The sequence below is a fragment of the Oncorhynchus tshawytscha genome, linkage group LG17 (assembly GCF_018296145.1).
Source record: "Oncorhynchus tshawytscha isolate Ot180627B linkage group LG17, Otsh_v2.0, whole genome shotgun sequence".
In the NCBI taxonomy this organism is placed as follows: domain Eukaryota; kingdom Metazoa; phylum Chordata; class Actinopteri; order Salmoniformes; family Salmonidae; genus Oncorhynchus; species Oncorhynchus tshawytscha.
Window position 1 is genome coordinate 14,048,785 of NC_056445.1, and position 19,660 is coordinate 14,068,444.

The 19,660-nt window shown below is 50.1% G+C and overlaps 1 protein-coding gene across 5 annotated transcripts in view; it reads left to right on the top strand.

The window, feature by feature from the left end:
* The window catches only part of LOC112217173 (signal peptide, CUB domain, EGF-like 1), a 144,642-nt gene that overhangs the window by 70,246 nt on the left and 54,736 nt on the right, over nt 1-19,660 (top strand). For all 5 annotated transcript variants that reach the window (XM_042300216.1, XM_042300217.1, XM_042300218.1 and 2 more), the window contains exon 5: nt 16,755-16,880. In XM_042300216.1, the coding sequence (XP_042156150.1) occupies nt 16,755-16,880 (126 nt within the window). The remainder of the gene's footprint in view (nt 1-16,754; nt 16,881-19,660) is intronic.

The following is a 19,660-nucleotide window of genomic DNA, read 5'->3' on the forward strand; positions in this document are numbered from 1 at the left end:
ACCAGTCGATCGCGATCTTCAAGGCATTCAAATCAAATCAAATGTATTTATATAGCCCTTCGTACATCAGCTGATATCTCAAAGTGCTGTACAGAAACCCAGCCTTGTCACACCCTGACCATAGTTTGCTTGCTTTGTATGTTTCTATGTTTTGTTTGGTCAGGGTGTGATCTGAGTGGGCATTCTATGTTGTGTGTCTAGTTTGTCTGTTTCTGTGTTTGGCCTGATATGGTTCTCAATCAGAGGCAGGTGTTAGTCATTTGTCTCTGATTGGGAACCATATTTAGGTAGCCTGTTTGGTGTTGGGGTTTGTGGGTGATTGTCTCCTCTGTCAGTGTTTGTTCCACATGGGACTGTTTCGGGTTTCCACACTTGTTGTTTTTGTAGTTTATTCATGTATAGTTTTCTTATTAAAAACAAACATGAATTTCAACCACGCTGCATTTTGGTCCTCCTCTCCTTCGACGGAAGAATCCCATTACAAGCCTAAAACCCCAAACAGCAAGCAATGCAGGTGTAGAAGCACGGTGGCTAGGAAAAACTCCCCAGAAAGGCCAAAACCTAGGAAGAAACCTAGAGAGGAACCAGGCTATGTGGAGTGGCCAGTCCTCTTCTGGCTGTGCCGGGTGGAGATTATAACAGAACATGGCCAATATGTTCAAATGTTCATAAATGACCAGCATGGTCAAATAATAATAAGGCAGAACAGTTGAAACAGGAGCAGCAGCACGGCCAGGTGGACTGGGGACAGCAAGGAGTCATCATGTCAGGTAGTCCTGAGGCATGGTCCTAGGGCTCAGGTCCTCCGAGAGAGAGAAAGGAAGAGAGAAAGAGAGAATTAGAGAGAGCACACTTAAATTCGCACAGGACACCGAATAGGACAGGAGAAGTACTCCAGATATAACAAACTGACCCTAGCCCCCCGACACATAAACTACTGCAGCATAAATACTGGAGGCTGAGACAGGAGGGGTCAGGAGACACTGTGGCCCCATCCGAGGACACCCCCGGACAGGGCCAAACAGGAAGGATATAACCCCACCCACTTTGCCAAAGCACAGCCCCCACATCACTAAAGGGATAGCTTCAACCACCAACTTACCATCCTGAGACAAGGCCGAGTATAGCCCACAAAGATCTCCACCACGGCACAACCCAAGGGGGGGCGCCAACCCAGACAGGAAGATCACATCAGTGACTCAACCCACTCAAGTGACGCACCCATCCATTCCTAGTCGATCACCAAATATTTCTGTAGAAAAGCCAACGATAAAGGCTTGTGCTCCTTTGAAAAAAAGTTGTGTTGTTGGTGGTGGCAGGTGCACTTGATTCACAAACCCTGCGCCCCGAGTAGACAAAGTGTTCCCATTATTGAATCTTTTCATTTGTCTGAAAAGACAGACTCCACCTGGAGGTTTGTGGCTAAATTGACCACGCCTACTCCTCGGGCTCATCGTGCCTACAGCTTCCAGCAGAGTTTGACACTGGCCTACATGAGATACCATGACCAGAGAGAGACTGTCAAAGAATACAGCAAAGAGCTGCTGTTTAAGTTTTTATTCAGCACTGTCAACACTGGGGTGGGCTTCTCTGTACCACCACTCGCGCTGCAGCTGCAATGAATTAGTAGCCAAGTGTATCGACAGCCCTGCGTTTTTAGCATTATTAGCAGCTTGTTGTGTTGATTTTAATACTAAGGAATATTTAACTTTCTCTGGTCAGAGGAACAATATGAGTTTGTGCGTGAGGCAGATGCGGCGCGACTCGAGTTTCGCCATCAGGCAGAAGAAGGTGTCCCCTCTCTCTGGTCGGAGTTGAGGGATAGGGGTGGAGGGAGAGTAGGGGGATAGGGGTGGAGGGAGAGTTGGGGGATAGGGGTGGAGGGAGAGTAGGGGGATAGGGGTGGAGGGAGAGTTGGGGGATAGGGGTGGAGGGAGAGTAGGGGGATAGGGGTGGAGGGAGAGTAGGGGGATAGGGGTGGAGGGAGAGTAGGGGGATAGGGGTGGAGGGAGAGTTGGGGGATAGGGGTGGAGGGAGAGTAGGGGGATAGGGGTGGAGGGAGAGTTGGGGGATAGGGGTGGAGGGAGAGTAGGGGGATAGGGGTGGAGGGAGAGTAGGGGGATAGGGGGTAGGGGGTGGAGGGAGAGTAGGGGGATAGGAGTGGAGGGAGAGTAGGGGGATAGGGGTGGAGGTAGGGGGATAGGGGTGGAGGGAGAGTAGGGGGATAGGGGTGGAGGGAAAGTTGGGGGATAGGGGTGGAGGGAGAGTTGGGGGATAGGGGTGGAGGGAGAGTTGGGGGATAGGGGTGGAGGGAGAGTTGGGGGATAGGGGTGGAGGGAGAGTTGGGGGATAGGGGTGGAGGGAGAGTTGGGGGATAGGGGTGGAGGGAGAGTTGGGGAATAGGGGTGGAGGGAGAGTTGGGGATTGGGATAGAGGGAGAGTTGGGGGATTGGGATGGAGGGAACGGGGGAATGGAGAAAATGGAAAAATAAACACAGGAGACAAATAGTTGAGTCGACCAATGGAAGTGTGTTTATTTGAAGTTGTGTGAGGAGAGGAAGCAGACATAGGGAGGCTGCTGTTGCTGTGCTCATACACACACACATACACACACACACACACACACACTCTCTCTCTCGCTTTATGATGGAGGAATTCTCACTTTAAACAAACAACGGCAGGAAATCGGAGGTGAACTCTTAAATGACGGCCCCAAGGGTCCTGCTGAACTCTCTTAACTAGTGGGAACACTTCTATCTAACTACTGTCATCATCAATTAGTTCCTATAGTATCAAACCATACATAGACTTCACTTACACCTAAACACACTTAACTTTGTCTCCCTTTGAAAGACTGTAAATTACTGTAGGAAAATAGTGTGTATGTGTCTTCCCTGTCTCCGCTATCTGAATCCCTCAGTTTGCTCTGTCAGATAAGTGATCTTGAGAGTGCGGTGCAGCAATTGAGAAAAATCTAGGATCAAGAGGGGGCAGTGTTTGTGCTTTGTATTATCCCCCCCCCACACACACACACACAGACACATACCCTAGCAAACATCCTGGTGGGACAGTGAGATCCTGGAGGCTGCTGTGTGTGTGTGTGTTTGTGTGTGCGTGCATGCGGTATGTGGGGTTGAATGGTGTGGGAGGAGTGTGTGCGATGGGTCTTGGTGTGACAGTGAGGCGGGTATGTCCGTCAGACAGACAGGTCAGGCCGAGCTCTCTGTCTTCTAATGCTGGAGACAAATCACGAGGCTAAGAGTTGGGGACGAGACTCCCAAGTTTATGTCTGTCAACTTGGCAAGAGATCAGTTCAGAGTGTAGTTTTGCTTCCTGTGTGATGATGCGTGTGTCTGTGTGGGTGTGTTCTTTCATGTGTGTGTGTTTTTATTTTTCATTGTGTTCGAGGAAATAAAGACAAGGTGAGTGACCTGAGAAAGATGTCTCTGAAAGAACACTTAGACCAGAATTGTTCTCATTCAATCACACATTTGGCAGTGTTTTTTGTCCCACATTTGAGTCGATGGGAAAACAGTTCAGTGTTTTCAGGCTACAGGGTTTTCCTGAGTCCCGCCTGGCTTTGTATGGCTGCAGACCTTTCCTTGAACTGCACTGAATACAAGGATAATCTGTCCAGGCGGATCTCAATGTTTTCACACACACACAGACACACACACACAGCCGGACATCAGAGCGGGGTCGAGGTGCTGAAAGTGACTGGGCACAGGCTAACACAGTGACCACACGGCCCCTCCCTCTCAAACACAAACTCTTCCTCCATTTTATAAATACTTTGTTTAAATATTATTACAGTTTGTGTAAAGGCTTTGAAAGGGACCTCTAATGATTTGGTTGTGAGTTTCTATCTGTCTCTCTCTCCCCCTCTCTCTTTAAATTTCCTCTCTCTCTCTTTCTTAATCTCTCTCTGTCTCTCTCTCTCTCTGGGGGTAAATATGAGTTGTTATTTACTTCGGAAGACTTTCCATTTGACATTTTTTCTCTTCTCCTGCCATGTTCGCTGTATTTTTAGGCCAGAGTTTGTTTTTGGTGAGTCAAAATGTTTTACGAGTGTGAGTGTGACTGACCCGGTGTGTGTGTGGAGTTAGTTACAACCGTCAGAGCTACAGGGGAATGGACACCACAACATCTCCATACTTCCATACTGTCCACACACACACACACACACACACACACACACACACACACACACACACACACACACACACACACACACACACACACACACACACACTTCCTCTTGTAATTCAAATAATCCAGGTTAGGGAAGGTTCCTGACCCAAATAGCAGTTACAACTGTAGCCTGATTCCAGATCTGTTTGTGCTGTCTTGCCAACTTCATTGACCATAGGAGCAAGACAGCACAAACAGATCTGACACCAGGTTAGTAAAGCTTTTGTTCCCTTAACAGAGATGAACAGCTGGACTCTGTTAAAGTGAAATGAAAGCTTCCTGCCCTCCTCTCCACACAGTCACTGTCTGGATGTGAACTTAGTTTCACTAATGCAACTGGTGGTCCCAACTGGTCCTTTTATTATGACATCACAGTCCTGAAGGACTGAAGGTCTGACAGGAATCACCTATATCACCTTTGCTTTTGTCTGAGACTCAGCTTCCCATGACAGAGAGAGGAGAGAGAGACACAGAGAGAGAGAGAGACAGAGAGAGGGAGACAGAGAGAGGGAGACAGAGAGGGAGAGAGAGAGAGACAAAGAGAGGGAGACAGACAGAGAGAGAGAGACAGAGAGAGGGAGACAGAGAGAGAGAGAGAAAGACAGAGGGAAAGAGAGAGAGAGTGTATGTGCGCCCTCTTGTATTTGGGGAAGAGATTGGGGAGGGTTATTGGAATAGGGGAGTGCTCCGTTTGAAAGACATCAATGCAGCGCGTTGAATAAAAGCACTCATTGAAATTCATGGCTTAGTACCTATAGCATTGTGGTTTCAGTCGGCCAGTGAAAGAGAGAGAGAGAGAGAGAGAGAGTCTGACAGATTTCAATTCAAATGGCATTTACAAGAGCACACAAGAGCACGGATGGAAAGAGAAGAAAGGAGGTGTGTGTGTGTGTGTGTGTGTGTGTGTGTGTGTGTGTGTTTGTGTGGTGTGGTGTGGTTTTTCCTCCAACGAGCCTGCAGTTTTTAGTTGAAGGGACAAGGGCGCATTAATGCTTACTACCAAATTGGCTACAACCATCCATGTGTCTACCTATAGATGCCTACATCTTCCATTCCATATAACAAAGCACCGATTGTGGTTGATTTAAACCAGTCAAATAGTCTCATTGGTTCATACTGTATGATTGACAATCAGTTAACCAATAACTCGCCTATACAGTAGTGAGGATAGTTGCTGCATCTTAAAAGCCACTACGTAAGAGATGTATGTTAGTCTTCAAACATTTTCTCTACTTGCCGTCTCGGACATCAGAACCTACGCAGCAACAGAGGCCAAATCAGCCCTCTAGAGAGGCTCTTTGAAGAGGAACTTTAGCCTAGCTCTGAATTGTTGCAGCGAGGCTTTGAACGTCCTCCCCGTTTGATAGGAGCCTTTAAATGGTTTATTTAAAAGGGCCCTTTTAAGTGGAAGCTTTATGGGCGGCTGTACTGTGTGATCACTACTCAGTGCAGAGGAGTACAAACACATTGGTCCTCACCACACACACACACACACACACACACACACACTCAGACGCATTTACACGGGACAGTGATGACTGGCGACTCTCGAAAGAGATACAGAACAACAGCTCATCCCTCTCAGACCTCAGAGGACCCCTCTCTTTTCAGGCAGCTCCTCTGTGTGTCCTGGACTCCTCATGGTGTGTTGACTGAGGCAGCCCTGGCGAGAGAGAGATCAGCCTCTCAGTCTCTCTGACTGGCATCCAGCCTGCCACAAAAACATCATCTCATCCCTCATCCCTCAGTGGAAATACTGGATGCAGGAGATGCCTGAGGCACTAAAATAGGCCTCTCTGTCTCCATCTGTCTCTCTCTGTCTCTCACTCTCTCTCTTCCACCTAGTCTCGCTGTCTCCTTTCTTCCCCCCTCTCTTTCCCTTTCTCCCCCTCTTTCTTACTCTTTAACCTGCTCCATCTCTCTCTCTCCCCTGCATTCCCCTCTCCACTCTCTCATCATCTCTCTCTCCCCCTGCATTCCCCTCTCCACTCTCTCAACATCTCTGTCTCTCCCTGCATTCCCCTCTCCACTCTCTCAACATCTCTCTCTCCCCCTGCATTCCCCTCTCCACTCTCTCAACATCTCTCTCTCCCCCTGCATTCCCCTCTCCACTCTGTCAACATCTCTCTCTCCCCCTGCATTCCCCTCTCCACTCTCTCAACATCTCTCTCTCCCCCTGCATTCCCCTCTCCACTCTGTCAACATCTCTCTCTCACCCTGCATTCCCCTCTCCACTCTCTCAACATCTCTCTCTCACCCTGCATTCCCTCTCCACTCTGTCAACATCTCTCTCTCCCCTGCATTCCCCTCTCCACTCTCTCAACATCTCATTCTCTCCCCCTGCATTCCCCATTCTCCACTCTGTCAACATCTCTCTCTCTCCCTGCATTCCCCTCTCCACTCTGTCAACATCTCTCTCTCCCCTGCATTCCCCTCTCCACTCTCTCAACATCTCTCTCTCCCCCTGCATTCCCCTCTCCACTCTCTCAACATCTCTCTCCCCTGCCCCCTGCATTCCCCTCTCCACTCTCTCAACATCTCTCTCTCCCCCTGCATTCCCCTCGCCACACTCTCAACATCTCTCTCTCCCCTGCATTCCCCTCTCCACTCTCTCAACATATCTCTCTCCCCCTGCATTCCCCTCTCCACTCTCTCAACATCTCTCTCTCCCCCTGCATTCCCCTCGCCACACTCTCAACATCTCTCTCTCCCCCTGCATTCCCTCTCTCCACTCTCTCAACATCTCTCTCTCCCCTGCATTCCCCTCTCCACTCTCTCAACATCTCTCTCTCCCCCTGCATTCCCCTCTCCACTCTCTCAACATCTCTCTCCCCTGCATTCCCCTCTCCACTCTCTCAACATCTCTCTCTCCCCTGCATTCCCCTCTCCACTCTCTCAACATCTCTCTCTCCCCCTGCATTCCCCTCTCCACTCTCTCAACATCTCTCTCTCCCCCTGCATTCCCCTCTCCACTCTCTCAACATCTCTCTCTCCCCTGCATTCCCCTCTCCACTCTCAACATCTCTCTCTCCCCTGCATTCCCCTCTCCACTCTCTCAACATCTCTCTCTCCCCCCCCTGCATTCCCTCTCCACTCTCTCAACATCTCTCTCTCCCCTGCATTCCCCTCTCCATTCAACATCTCTCTCTCCCCTGCATTCCCCTCTCAACATCTCTCTCTCCCCTGCATTCCCCTCTCCACTCTCTCAACATCTCTCTCTCCCCCTGCATTCCCCTCTCCACTCTCTCAACATCTCTGTCTCCCCTGCATTCCCCTCTCCACTCTCTCAACATCTCTCTCTCCCCCTGCATTCCCCTCTCCACTCTCTCAACATCTCTCTCTCCCCCTGCATTCCCCTCTCCACTCTCTCAACATCTCTGTCTCCCCTGCATTCCCCTCTCCATTCTCTCAACATCTCTCAACATCTCCCCCTGCATTCCCCTCTCCACTCTCTCAACATCTCTCTCCCCTGCATTCTCTCCTCTCCACTCTCTCCCCCAACATCTCTCTCTCAACATCCCCTGCATTCCCCTCTCCCTCTCTCAACATCTCTCTCTCCCCTGCATTCCCCTCTCCACTCTCTCAACATCTCTCTCTCCCCCTGCATTCCCCTCTCCACTCTCTCAACATCTCTCTCTCCCCTGCATTCCCCTCTCCCCTCTCAACATCTCTCTCTCCCCTGCAACATCTCTCTCTCCCCTGCATTCCCCTCTCCACTCTCTCAACATCTCTCTCTCCCCCCCCCTGCATTCCCTCTCCATTCCCTCTCTCTCAACATCTCTCTCTCCCCCTGCATTCCCCTCTCCACTCTCTCAACATCTCTCTCTCCCCCTGCATTCCCCTCTCCACTCTCTCAACATCTCTCTCCCCCTGCATTCCCCTCTCAACATCTCTCTCTCCCCTGCATTCCCCTCTCCACTCTCTCAACATCTCTCTCTCCCCTGCATTCCCCTCTCCACTCTCTCAACATCTCTCTCTCTCCCCTGCATTCCCCTCTCCACTCTCTCAACATCTCTCTCTCCCCTGCATTCCCCTCTCCACTCTCTCAACATCTCTCTCTCCCCCTGCATTCCCCTCTCCACTCTCTCAACATCTCTCTCTCCCCTGCATTCCCTCTCCACTCTCTCATCTCTCTCCCCCTGCATTCCCCTCTCCACTCTCTCAACATCTCTCTCCCCCTGCATTCCCCTCTCCACTCTCTCAACATCTCTTCTCCCCCTGCATTCCCCTCTCCACTCTCTCAACATCTCTGTCTCCCCCTGCATTCCCCTCTCCACTCTCTCAACATCTCTCTCTCCCCCTGCATTCCCCTCTCCACTCTCTCAACATCTCTCTCTCCCCCTTGCTGGTTGTCCAGGCTGTATTAACAGGGCTGTGATATGTTTGTATCTGGCATTGGGCTCCTGAGAGCTCCAGAGAGAGGAGTGGAGGCTGGGGAGTTTGGGTCAGCTGGGGCTGGGAAGGGTAGGGTCAGCTGGGGCTGGGAAGGGTTGGGTCAGCTGGAGGCTGGGGAGGGTTGGGTCGGCTGGGGTGGGAAGGGTTGGGTCAGCTGAAGGCTGGAGAGGGTTGGGTCAGCTGGAGGCTGGGGAGTTTGGGTCAGCTGGGGCTGGGAAGGGTTGGGTCAGCTGGAGGCTGGGGAGGTTTGGGTCGGCTGGGGCTGGGAAGGGTTGGGTCAGCTGAAGGCTGGAGAGGGTTGGGTCAGCTGGAGGCTGGGGAGGTTTGGGTCGGCTGGGGCTGGGTAGGGCAGGGTCAGCTGGAGGCTGGGGAGGGTTGGGTCAGCTGGAGGCTGGGGAGGTTTGGGTCAGCTGAAGACTGGAGAGGGTAGGGTCAGCTGGAGGCTTGGGAGGGTTGGGTCAGCTGGAGGCTGGAGAGGGTTGGGTCAGCTGGAGGCTGGGGAGGTTTGGGTGTGCTGTCTTATTTGGACAAACTACAGTACTGCTACCTCCTCTCCTCTCCTCCACTACAGTACCACTACCTCCTCTCCTCCACTACAGTACCACTACCTCCTCTCCTCCTCTACAGTACTACTATCTCCTCTCAACCACTACAGTACTACTACATCCTCTCCTCCACTACAGTACCACTACCTCCTCTCCTTTCCTCCACTACAGTACTACTATCTCCTCTCCTCCACTACAGTACTACTATCTCCTCTCCTCTCCTCCACTACAGTACTACTACCTCCTCTCCTCCACTACAGTACTACTACCTCCTCTCCTCCACTACAGAACTACTACCTCCTCTCCTCCACTACAGATCCACTACCTCCTCTCCTCCACTACAGTACTACTACCTCCTCTCCTCTCCTCTACTACAGTAATATTACCTCCTCTCCTCCACTACAGTTCTACTACCTCCTCTCCTATACTACAGTACTACTACCTCCTCTCCTCCACTACAGTACTACTACCTCCTCTCCTCCACTACAGTACTACTACCTCCTCTCCTCCACTACAGAACTACTACCTCCTCTCCTCCACTACAGTACTGCTACCTCCTCTCCTCTCCTCCACTACAGTACTACTACCTCCTCTCCTCTCCTCTACTACAGTACTATTACCTCCTCTCCTCCACTACAGTTCTACTACCTCCTCTCCTATACTACAGTACTACTACCTCCTCTCCTCCACTACAGTACTATTATCTCCTCTCAACCACTACAGTACTACTACCTCCTCTCCTCCACTACAGTACTACTACCTCCTCTCCTCCACTACAGTACTACTACCGCCTCTCCTCTCCTCCACTACAGTACTACTACCTCCTCTCCTCCACTACAGTACTACTACCTCCTCTCCTCCACTACAGAACTACTACCTCCTCTCCTCCACTACAGTACTGCTACCTCCTCTCCTCTCCTCCACTACAGTACTACTACCTCCTCTCCTCTCCTCTACTACAGTACTATTACCTCCTCTCCTCCACTACAGTTCTACTACCTCCTCTCCTATACTACAGTACTACTACCTCCTCTCCTCCACTACAGTACTATTATCTCCTCTCAACCACTACAGTACTACTACCTCCTCTCCTCCACTACAGTACTACTACCTCCTCTCCTCCACTACAGTACTACTACCGCCTCTCCTCTCCTCCACTACAGTACTACTACCTCCTCTCCTCCACTACAGTACTGCTACCTCCTCTCCTCCACTACAGTACTACCACCTCCTCCTCCACTACACTACTATTACCTCCTCTCCTCCACTACAGTACTACTACCTCCTCTCCTATACTACAGTACTACTACCCTCCTCTCCTCCACTACAGTACTATTATCTCCTCTCAACCACTACAGTACTACCTCCTCTCCTCTCCTCCACTACAGTACTACTACCTCTTCTCCTCTCCACCACTACAGTACTACTACCTCCTCTCCTCCACTACAGTACTAAAACTTCCTCTCCTTTCGTTTTCTACAGTACTACTCCCTCCTCTCCTCTAAACCACTACAGTACTACTCCCTTCTCTCCTCTAAACCACTACAGTACTACTACCTCTTCTCCTCCCCTACTACAGTACTACTACCTCCTCTCCTCCCCTAATACAGTACTACTACCTCCTCTCCTCCACTACAGTACTACTACCTCCCTCCTCCACTACAGTACTACTACCTCCTCTCCTCTCCTCCACTACAGTACTACTACTCTCCTCTCCTCTCCTCCACTACAGTACTACTACCTCCTCTCCTCCACTACAGTACTACTACCTCCTCTCCTCCACTACAGAACTACTACCTCCTCTCCTCCACTACAGTACTACTACCTCCTCTCCTCCACTACAGTACTACTACCCTCCTCTCCTCCACTACAGTACTACTATCTCCTCTCCTCCACTACAGTACTACTACCTCCTCTCCTCTCCTATACTACAGTACTACTACCTCCTCTCCTCTCCTCCACTACAGTACTACTATCTCCTCTCCTCCACTACAGTACTACTACCTCCTCTCCTATACTACAGTACTACTACCTCCTCTCCTCCACTACAGTACTACTACCTCCTCTCCTCCACTACAGAACCACTACCTCCTCTCCTCCACTACAGTACTACTACCTCCTCTCCTCCACTACAGTACTACTACCTCATCTCAACCACTACAGTACTGCTACCTCCTCTCCTCTCTTTCACTACTGAGTGATTCAGTAGCTCTGGACCCACTGACCTCCCCAGTCATAACAATGAGGACAGGGAGCTGTAATGGAACAGTCAGCCCTGCTCTCAACTCAACCCTTACCGTTTCACTTCAAACTCTTTTCTCTTCCACACTCGCTGAGATGTGTCTCTCTCTCTGTCTGTCTCTGTCTGTTTTTCTCTGTCTCCGCTAGACCATTTTCATCTCATCCCCTTTTCTCCCTCCCTCTCTGTCTGTCTCTCTTTCTCCTTCCCTCCCTCCCCCACACCCCCCCTCTCTATCTGTCTCTCTTTCTCCTTCTCTCCCTCTTTCTCCTTCCCCCCACCCCCTCTCTGTCTGTCTCTTTCTCCTTCTCCTTCTCTCCCTCCCCCCCACCCCCCTCTCTATCTGTCTCTCTTTCTCCTTCCCTCCCTCCCCCCCACACCCCTCTCTATCTGTCTCTCTTTCTCCTTCCCTCCCTCCCCCCACCCCCTCTCTATCTGTCTCTCTTTCTCCTTCCCTCCCTCCCCCACACCCCCCTCTCTATCTGTCTCTCTTTCTCCTTCTCTCCCCCACCCCCCTCTCTGTCTGTCTCTCTTTCTCCTTCCCTCCCTCCCCCCTGTCTCTCTTTCCCCCTTCCCTCCCTCCCCACATCTGTCTCTCTTTCTCCTTCCTTCCCTCCCTCCTCTCTGTCTGTCTCCCTCCTTCCTCCCCCACCCCCCCCTCTCTGTCTGTCTCTCTTTCTCCTCCTTCCCTCCCTCCCCACACCCCCTCTCTGTCTGTCTCTCTTTCTCCTTCTTCCCTCCCTCCCCCCACACCCCCTCTCCTTTTCCTTCCTCCCTCCCTCCCCCCACCCCCCTCTCTGTCTGTCTCTCTTTCTCCTTCCTTCCCTCCCTCCCTCCCCCACCCCCTCTCTGTCTGTCTCTCTTTCTCCTCCTTTCCCTCCCCCACACCCCCTCTGTCTTCTCCTCCCTCCCTCCCCCACCCCCTCTCTGTCTGTCTCTCTTTCTCCTTCCTTCCCTCCCTCCCCACACCCCCCACTGTCTGTCTCTCTTTCTCCTTCCCCCTCTCTGTCTGTCTCTCTTTCTCCTTCCTTTCCCTCCCCACACCCCCCTCTCTGTCTGTCTCTCTTTCTCCTTCCTTCCCTCCCTCCCCCACACCCCCTCTCTGTCTCTCTTTCTCCTTCCTTCCTCCCTCCCCCACACCCCCTCTCCCCTCTCTGTCTGTCTCTCTTTCTCCTTCCTTCCCTCCCTCCCCCACACCCCCTCTCTGTCTGTCTCTCTTTCTCCTTCCTTCCCTCCCTCCCCCCACACCCCCCTCTGTCTATCTGTCTCTCTTTTCCCCCCACCCCCTCCTCTCTCTTTCTCTTCCTCCCTCCCTCCCCCCACCCCCCTCTGTCTGTCTCTCTTTCTCCTTCCCTCCCTCCCCACACCCCCTCTCTATATTCTCCTCCCTCCCCCCCCCCACCCCCTCTCTGTCTGTCTCTCTCTTTCTCCTTCCCTCCCTCCCCACACCCCCTCTCTATCTGTCTCTCTTTCTCCTTCCCTCCCTCCTCCCCCACACCCCCCTCTCTGTCTGTCTCTCTCTCCTTTTCTCCTTCCCTCCCTCCCCCCCCCCACCCCCCTCTGTCTGTCTCTCTTTCTCCTTCCTTCCCTCCCTCCCCCACACCCCCCTCTCTGTCTGTCTCTCTTTCTCCTTCCTTCCCTCCCTCCCCCCACCCCCTCTCTATCTGTCATTGTCGTTTAGCACAAACTGAGTTTGTCAGAGCTCGACATGTGTTGTGGGTAGAACGTTTATCGGCCCGTCACGTTGGGACTTCAGGTTTGATAACTGAACATTTCAGTTGCCTCCCACCCAGGCCTTCCTCCAGCCAGCCATCTCATCACATTGAGCCTATAGAGAGGCCAGTGGAGCTCAAGGCCCAGGTGGCCCCCGGCTCTGTTTGCTGTTTCAGGACAGATTGTGCTGAGTCTAGGGGTCCCTCTCCACCTTCTCCCTTTCCCAGTTTTATTTGACTTCACCCAAGTTTAAATTGACTATAGATGAAGTTGTACACACTTCTTTCTTCTGAATTTCGTTTTTTAAAACAGCTACAGCGTATATCTTGTCAACTGTTGTGTTGTTGTGTTGTGTTGTGTTGTGTTGTGTTGTTGTGTTGTGTTGTGTTGTTGTGTTGTGTTGTGTTGTTGTGTTGTGTTGTGTTGTGTTGTGTTGTGTTGTGTTGTGTTGTTGTGTTGTGTTGTGTTGTTGTGTTGTGTTGTGTTGTTGTGTTGTGTTGTGTTGTGTTGTGTTGTGTTGCTGTGTTGTGAGGGCTGTGGGTTGAGGTGGCCACCGATATTACTTTTCCACACGGAAACGTTTCCTAACCTATCCGATCCGAGTTTATTTTCAGTGCGTTTAAAGAATAACTCAAATGTGAAATGTATGCACTTGTATAAACCAAAATACATTGATTGTACAGGAACAAGTGTAACTTTACATTTCACTCCACATATATGAAAATGTAGCATTTATTTGTTCCATTTTTCCACAGCGTTGCCTGAACACCTTGGATGAGTTGGGAATCTTTCAGATTGAGTCTTTAGAAAGGAGATGCTTTAGGATGGTAGTGTTAGACTTGTCTGTAAAGGGGACTCCTAGCACCCCTATCCAAGGAGATACTTTGGACCCCTAATGAGGCACATGAAGGGCCCCCAGGGACTGTTACTCTCACCACACCACAAAGAGAAATCCAGAAAGGGCTGCCCAGTGCTCTTTGAGGGTTTTGGAGAGGACCAGTATGTAGTGGAGGGGGTGTCTGGGGGAGGACGGGGGACGGTGGTTTTGTCTTGGTAAACGTCCCTTGTGAGAGACTGCATTCCGTGGGTGTTGAAGTCCCAGGGATGTTTGCTTTAGAGGAGGACTCACTCCCCCTCTCTCTTCATCCTCTTAGTGCACTCCCTCTCTCTTCATCCTCTTAGTGCACTCCCTCTCTCTTCATCCTCTTAGTGCACTCCCTCTCTCTTCATCCTCTTAGTGCACTCCCTCTCTCTTCATCCTCTTAGTGCTTCATCCTCTTAGTGCACTCTCTCTTCATCCTCTTAGTGCACTCCCTCTCTCTTCATCCTCTTAGTGCACTCCCTCTCTCTACATCCTCTTAGTGCACTCCCTCTCTCTTCATCCTCTTAGTGTACTCCCTCTCTCTTCATCCTCTTAGTGCACTCCCTCTCTCTTCATCCTCTTAGTGCACTCCCTCTCTCTTCATCCTCTTAGTGCACTCCCTCTCTCTTCATCCTCTTAGTGCACTCCCTCTCCTCTCTCTACATCCTCTTAGTGCATCCTCTTAGTGCCTCTCTCTTCATCCTCTTAGTGCACTCCCTCTCTCTTCATCCTCTTAGTGCACTCCCTCTCTCTTCATCCTCTTAGTGCACTCCCTCTCTCTACATCCTCTTAGTGCACTCCCTCTCTCTACATCCTCTTAGTGCACTCCCTCTCTCTACATCCTCTTAGTGCACTCCCTCTCTCTACATCCTCTTAGTGCACTCCCTCTCTCTACATCCTCTTAGTGCACTCCCTCTCTCTACATCCTCTTAGTGCACTCTCTCTCATCCTCTTAGTGCATCCTCTTAGTGCACTCCCTCTCTCTTCATCCTCTTAGTGCACTCCCTCTCTCTACATCCTCTTAGTGCACTCCCTCTCTCTACATCCTCTTAGTGCACTCCCTCTCTCTTCATCCTCTTAGTGCACTCCCTCTCTCTTCATCCTCTTAGTGCACTCCCTCTCTCTACATCCTCTTAGTGCACTCCCTCTCTCTCCATCCATCTCTCTTTTCTTCTGCCCGACATGTCACCTTAATGATCATTTGGGATTTTATTTTGATGAAAAATATAGTTTATTTTAAGAACATCTAGGTGTCTAAGTAACTTTGACGTGCTCGCCCACACTCATACTTACACTCATCACACACTCACACACTCACACACACGTAAAACATTCATCATCTGATCCCTGCTCCCGACGAGGAGAAATTCCAAAATATTCTCAAACGTTCTGTGTAAATTTTCCAGACCCTTCCCGGACCCTAATGATATATTTGGCTGCGTTTTCCTGCTCCACTCCTCTCTGGAGAGTCCGGGCCCCCAAAGTCTCTTCTGTTCTCCCCCCTCATCTCTCCCCTCTAATGAAGATGTAAATACAGGACCATTTAAGTTATTAGTGCGCCTTGCTGCTGTGTGAATCAATGGGCCGGGGCCGAAGTCAAACGGGTGGAAGATAGAAGGGGGTGGGATGTACAGCCACAAGGACTGACAGGAAAGAACCTCAGATCACCACTGAACTGTGGAGGGAGGAGAGGAGAGGAGGACTGGGGGGAGGAGGGAGTTGAATTGTGTCGAACCATTAAATTAACACTTGGCTTAATTGATCTTGGCATATGCTCTCTGACTGGGACTTGACTGTGTGTGTGTGTGTGTGTGTGCGTGTGTGTGTGCTTGCGTGCGTGCGTGTGTGTGTGCGTTTGTGCGTTTTGAATATGTGTCTGTGAGCAGCTCTTTAATGTGTTATCCTTAATGTTCCCCTGACCCTCAGTGCACTCAGCCAGGAAGTCAGAGAGCATGAAACCGGCTTTGTGCAATTAGGGAAGGAAAACATTGGGGTCCAAGGCCTCCGTTTGATAAGCCCCCCGTCCCTCTCTCCCCCTCACGCCTGTCTCTTGTCCACACACACAGACAGACAGACAGACAGACAGACAGACAGACAGACAGACAGACAGACAGACAGACAGACAGACACCTCTGTGCTATCCCCAGTGAGGATGGAATGGGAGGCTGTGGCAGGAATGTTTAACACATTTATTTTGCTCATAAAAAGCTCACAGCACATCACTCTCTGTAGTCTGTTTGTGCTGGAGATGGAACTTCACCCCCTTCATTGTTGTGAATGAGGATGTTTAAATAGCCCTTCTCCCATCAGCCCACTAGTCCAACTGTTGTCTGCCAGGCTCGTAACCCATCAGTCAATCAGTCAGACATGGTTATGAACCCATCAATAGGGTTTCAACATTCAGGGAACTTTCAATAAATTCCCTGGTTTTCCAGCAATCACAGTTGGAGGACTCCCAGAATCAGGAGGGAATAAGTAGGACATCCAGAACCCTCCAACCAGGATTTCTGGAAAACCAGAAAATGTATTGAAAGATCCCAGAATTTTGCAACCATTACCCATCAATGTTTTCTAGCATGGCTCATTTTCCTCTGTCACATGGGGCTGTAGGATGATCCAAATCAGACAGTCATCTGATTAACCTTGCAGGGCTCCTACAAAGACCTTTGGTCCTCAACTATAGGTCTACAGACCCATCTACCACTAATATGATTTGTCTTTCACTCTTTCTCTCTCTCTCCCTCTCTCCCTCTCTGTCTCTCTTCCTCCCTCTCTCCCTCCATCTCCCTCTGTCTCTCTCCCTCCACAGATGGAATGAACTGCATGAACAAGGACCACGGCTGCGCCCACATCTGCAGGGAGACCCCCAAGGGGGGCGTGGCTTGCGAGTGCCGGCCCGGGTTCGAGCTGGCAAAGAACCAGAGAGACTGTACATGTACGTACCCTCCACGGGCTATCACTCCACCCTAGGGGCCCTAAACAGCCCTGTGGTGAATTATATATGAGAGCTTTGGACAGTGGTTCCGGTTGGAGTCACCCACTCCAGAGCCAAGGTCAAAGCCATAAATTGTAGTTCTGTGTTCCAACCGTGTTGTTGTGTTATTCTCTCTGTCTCTCTCTCTCTCCCTCTCTTTTTCTCTCGCTCTCTATATACACTGCTCAAAAAAATAAAGGGAACACTTAAACAACACAATATAACTCCAAGTCAATCACACTTCTGTGAAATCAAACTGTCCACTTAGGAAGCAACACTGATTGACAATACATTTCACATGCTGTTGTGCAAATGGAATAGACAACAGGTGGAAATGATAGGCAATTAGCAAGACACCCCCAATAAAGGAGTGGTTCTGCAGGTGGTGACCACAGACCACTTCTCAGTTCCTATGCTTCCTGGCTGATGTTTTGGTCACTTTTGAATGCTGGTGGTGCTTTCACTCTAGTGGTAGCATGAGACGGAGTCTACAACCCACATAAGTGGCTCAGGTAGTGCAGCTCATCCAGGATGGCACATCAATGCGAGCTATGGCAAGAAGGTTTGCTGTGTCTGTCAGCGTAGTGTCCAGAGCATGGAGACACTACCAGGAGACAGGCCAGTACATCAGGAGACGAGGAGGAGGCCGTAGGAGGGCAAAAACCCAGCAGCAGGGCCGCTACCTCCACCTTTGTGCAAGGAGGAGCAGGAGGAGCACTGCCAGAGCCCTGCAAAATGACCTCCAGCAGGCCACAAATGTGTATGTGTCTGCTCAAACGGTCAGAAACAGACTCCATGAGGGTGGTGTGAGGGCCAGACGTCCACAGGTGGGGGTTGTGCTTACAGCCCAACACCGTGCAGGACGATTGGCATTTGCCAGAGAACACCAAGATTGGCTTCACAGATGAAAGCAGGTTCACACGGAGCACATGTGACAGACGTGACAGAGTCTGGACAGAGTCTGGAGACGCCGTGGAGAACGTTCTGCTGCCTGCAACATCCTCCAGCATGACCGGTTTGGCGGTGGGTCAGTCATGGTGTGGGGTGGCATTTCTTTGGGGGGCCGCACAGCCCTCCATGTACTCGCCAGAGGTAGCCTGACTGCCATTAGGTACCGAGATGAGATCCTCAGACCCCTTGTGAGACCATATGCTGGTGCGGTTGGCCCTGGGTTCCTCCTAATGCAAGACAATGCTAGACCCCATGTGGCTGGAGTGTGTCAGCAGTTCCTGCAAGAGGAAGGCATTGATGCTATGGACTGGCCCGCCCGTTCCCCAGACCTTAATCCAATTGAGCACATCTGGGTCATCATGTCTCGCTCGCTCCATCCACCAACACCACGTTGCACCACAGACTGTCCAGGAGTTGGTGGATGCTTTAGTCCAGGTCTGGAAGGAGATCCCTCAGGAGACCATCCGCCATCACATTAGGAGCATGCCCAGGCATTGTAGGGAGGTCATACAGGCACGTGGAGGCCACACACACTACTGAGCCTCATTTTGACTTGTTTTAAGGACATTACATCAAAGTTGGATCAGCCTGTAGTGTGGTTTTCCACTTTAATTTTGAGTGTGACTCCAAATCCAGACCTCCATGGGTTGATAAATTTGATTTCCATTGATAATTTGTGTGATTTTGTTGTCAGCACATTCAACTATATAAAGAAAAAAGTATTTAATAAGAATATTTCATTTATTCAGATCTAGGATGTGTTATTTTAGTGTTTTTTTGAGCAGTGTATATACAGTTGAAGTCGGAAGTTTACATGCACTTAGGTGGAGTCATTAAAACCCTCCACAAATGTGTTGTTAACAAACTATAGTTTTGGCAAGTCGGTTAGGAAATCTACTTTGTGTATGACACAAGTAATGTTTCCAACAATTGTTTACAGACAGATTATTTAACTTATAACTCACTGTATCACAATTCCAGTGGGTCAGAAGAACACCATCCCAACCGTGAAGTGCGGGGGTGGCAGCATCATGTTGTGGGGATGCTTTGCTGCAGGAGGGACTGGTGCACTTCACAAAATAAAAAGTTTGATCTTTGTCACCATGTGCAGTTGCAAACTGTAGTCTGGCTTTTTTATGGCAGTTTTGGAGCAGTGGCTTCTTTCTTGCTGAGCGGCCTTTCAGGTTATGTTGATGTAGAATTAGTTTTACTGTGGATATAGATACTTTTGTACCTGTTTCCTCCAGCATCTTCAAAATGTCCTTTGCTGTTGTTCTGAGGTTGATTTGCACTATTCGGCCCCAATGTACGTTCATCTCTAGGAGACAGAATGCATCTCCTTCCTGAGCAGTATGACAGCTGCGTGGTGTGTATACTTGCGTATTATTGTTTGTACAGATGAATGTGGTACCTTCAGGTGTTTGGAAATTGCTCCTAAGGATGAACCAGACTTGTGGAGGTCTACAATTGTTTTTCTGAGGTCTTGGCTGATTTCTTTTGATTTTCCCATGATGTCAAGCAAAGAGGCACTGAGTTTGAAGGTAGGCCTTGTAATACATCCATAGGTACACCTCCAATTGACTCAAATGATGTCAGTTAGCCTATCAGAAGCTTTTAAAGCCATGACATCATTTTCTGGAATTTTCCAAGCTGTTTAAAGGCACAGTCAACTTAGTGTATGTAAACATCTGATCCACTGGAATTGTGATACAGTGAATTATAAGTGAAATAATCTGTCTGTAAACAATTGTTGGAAAAATGACTTGTGTCATGCACAAAGTAGATGTCCT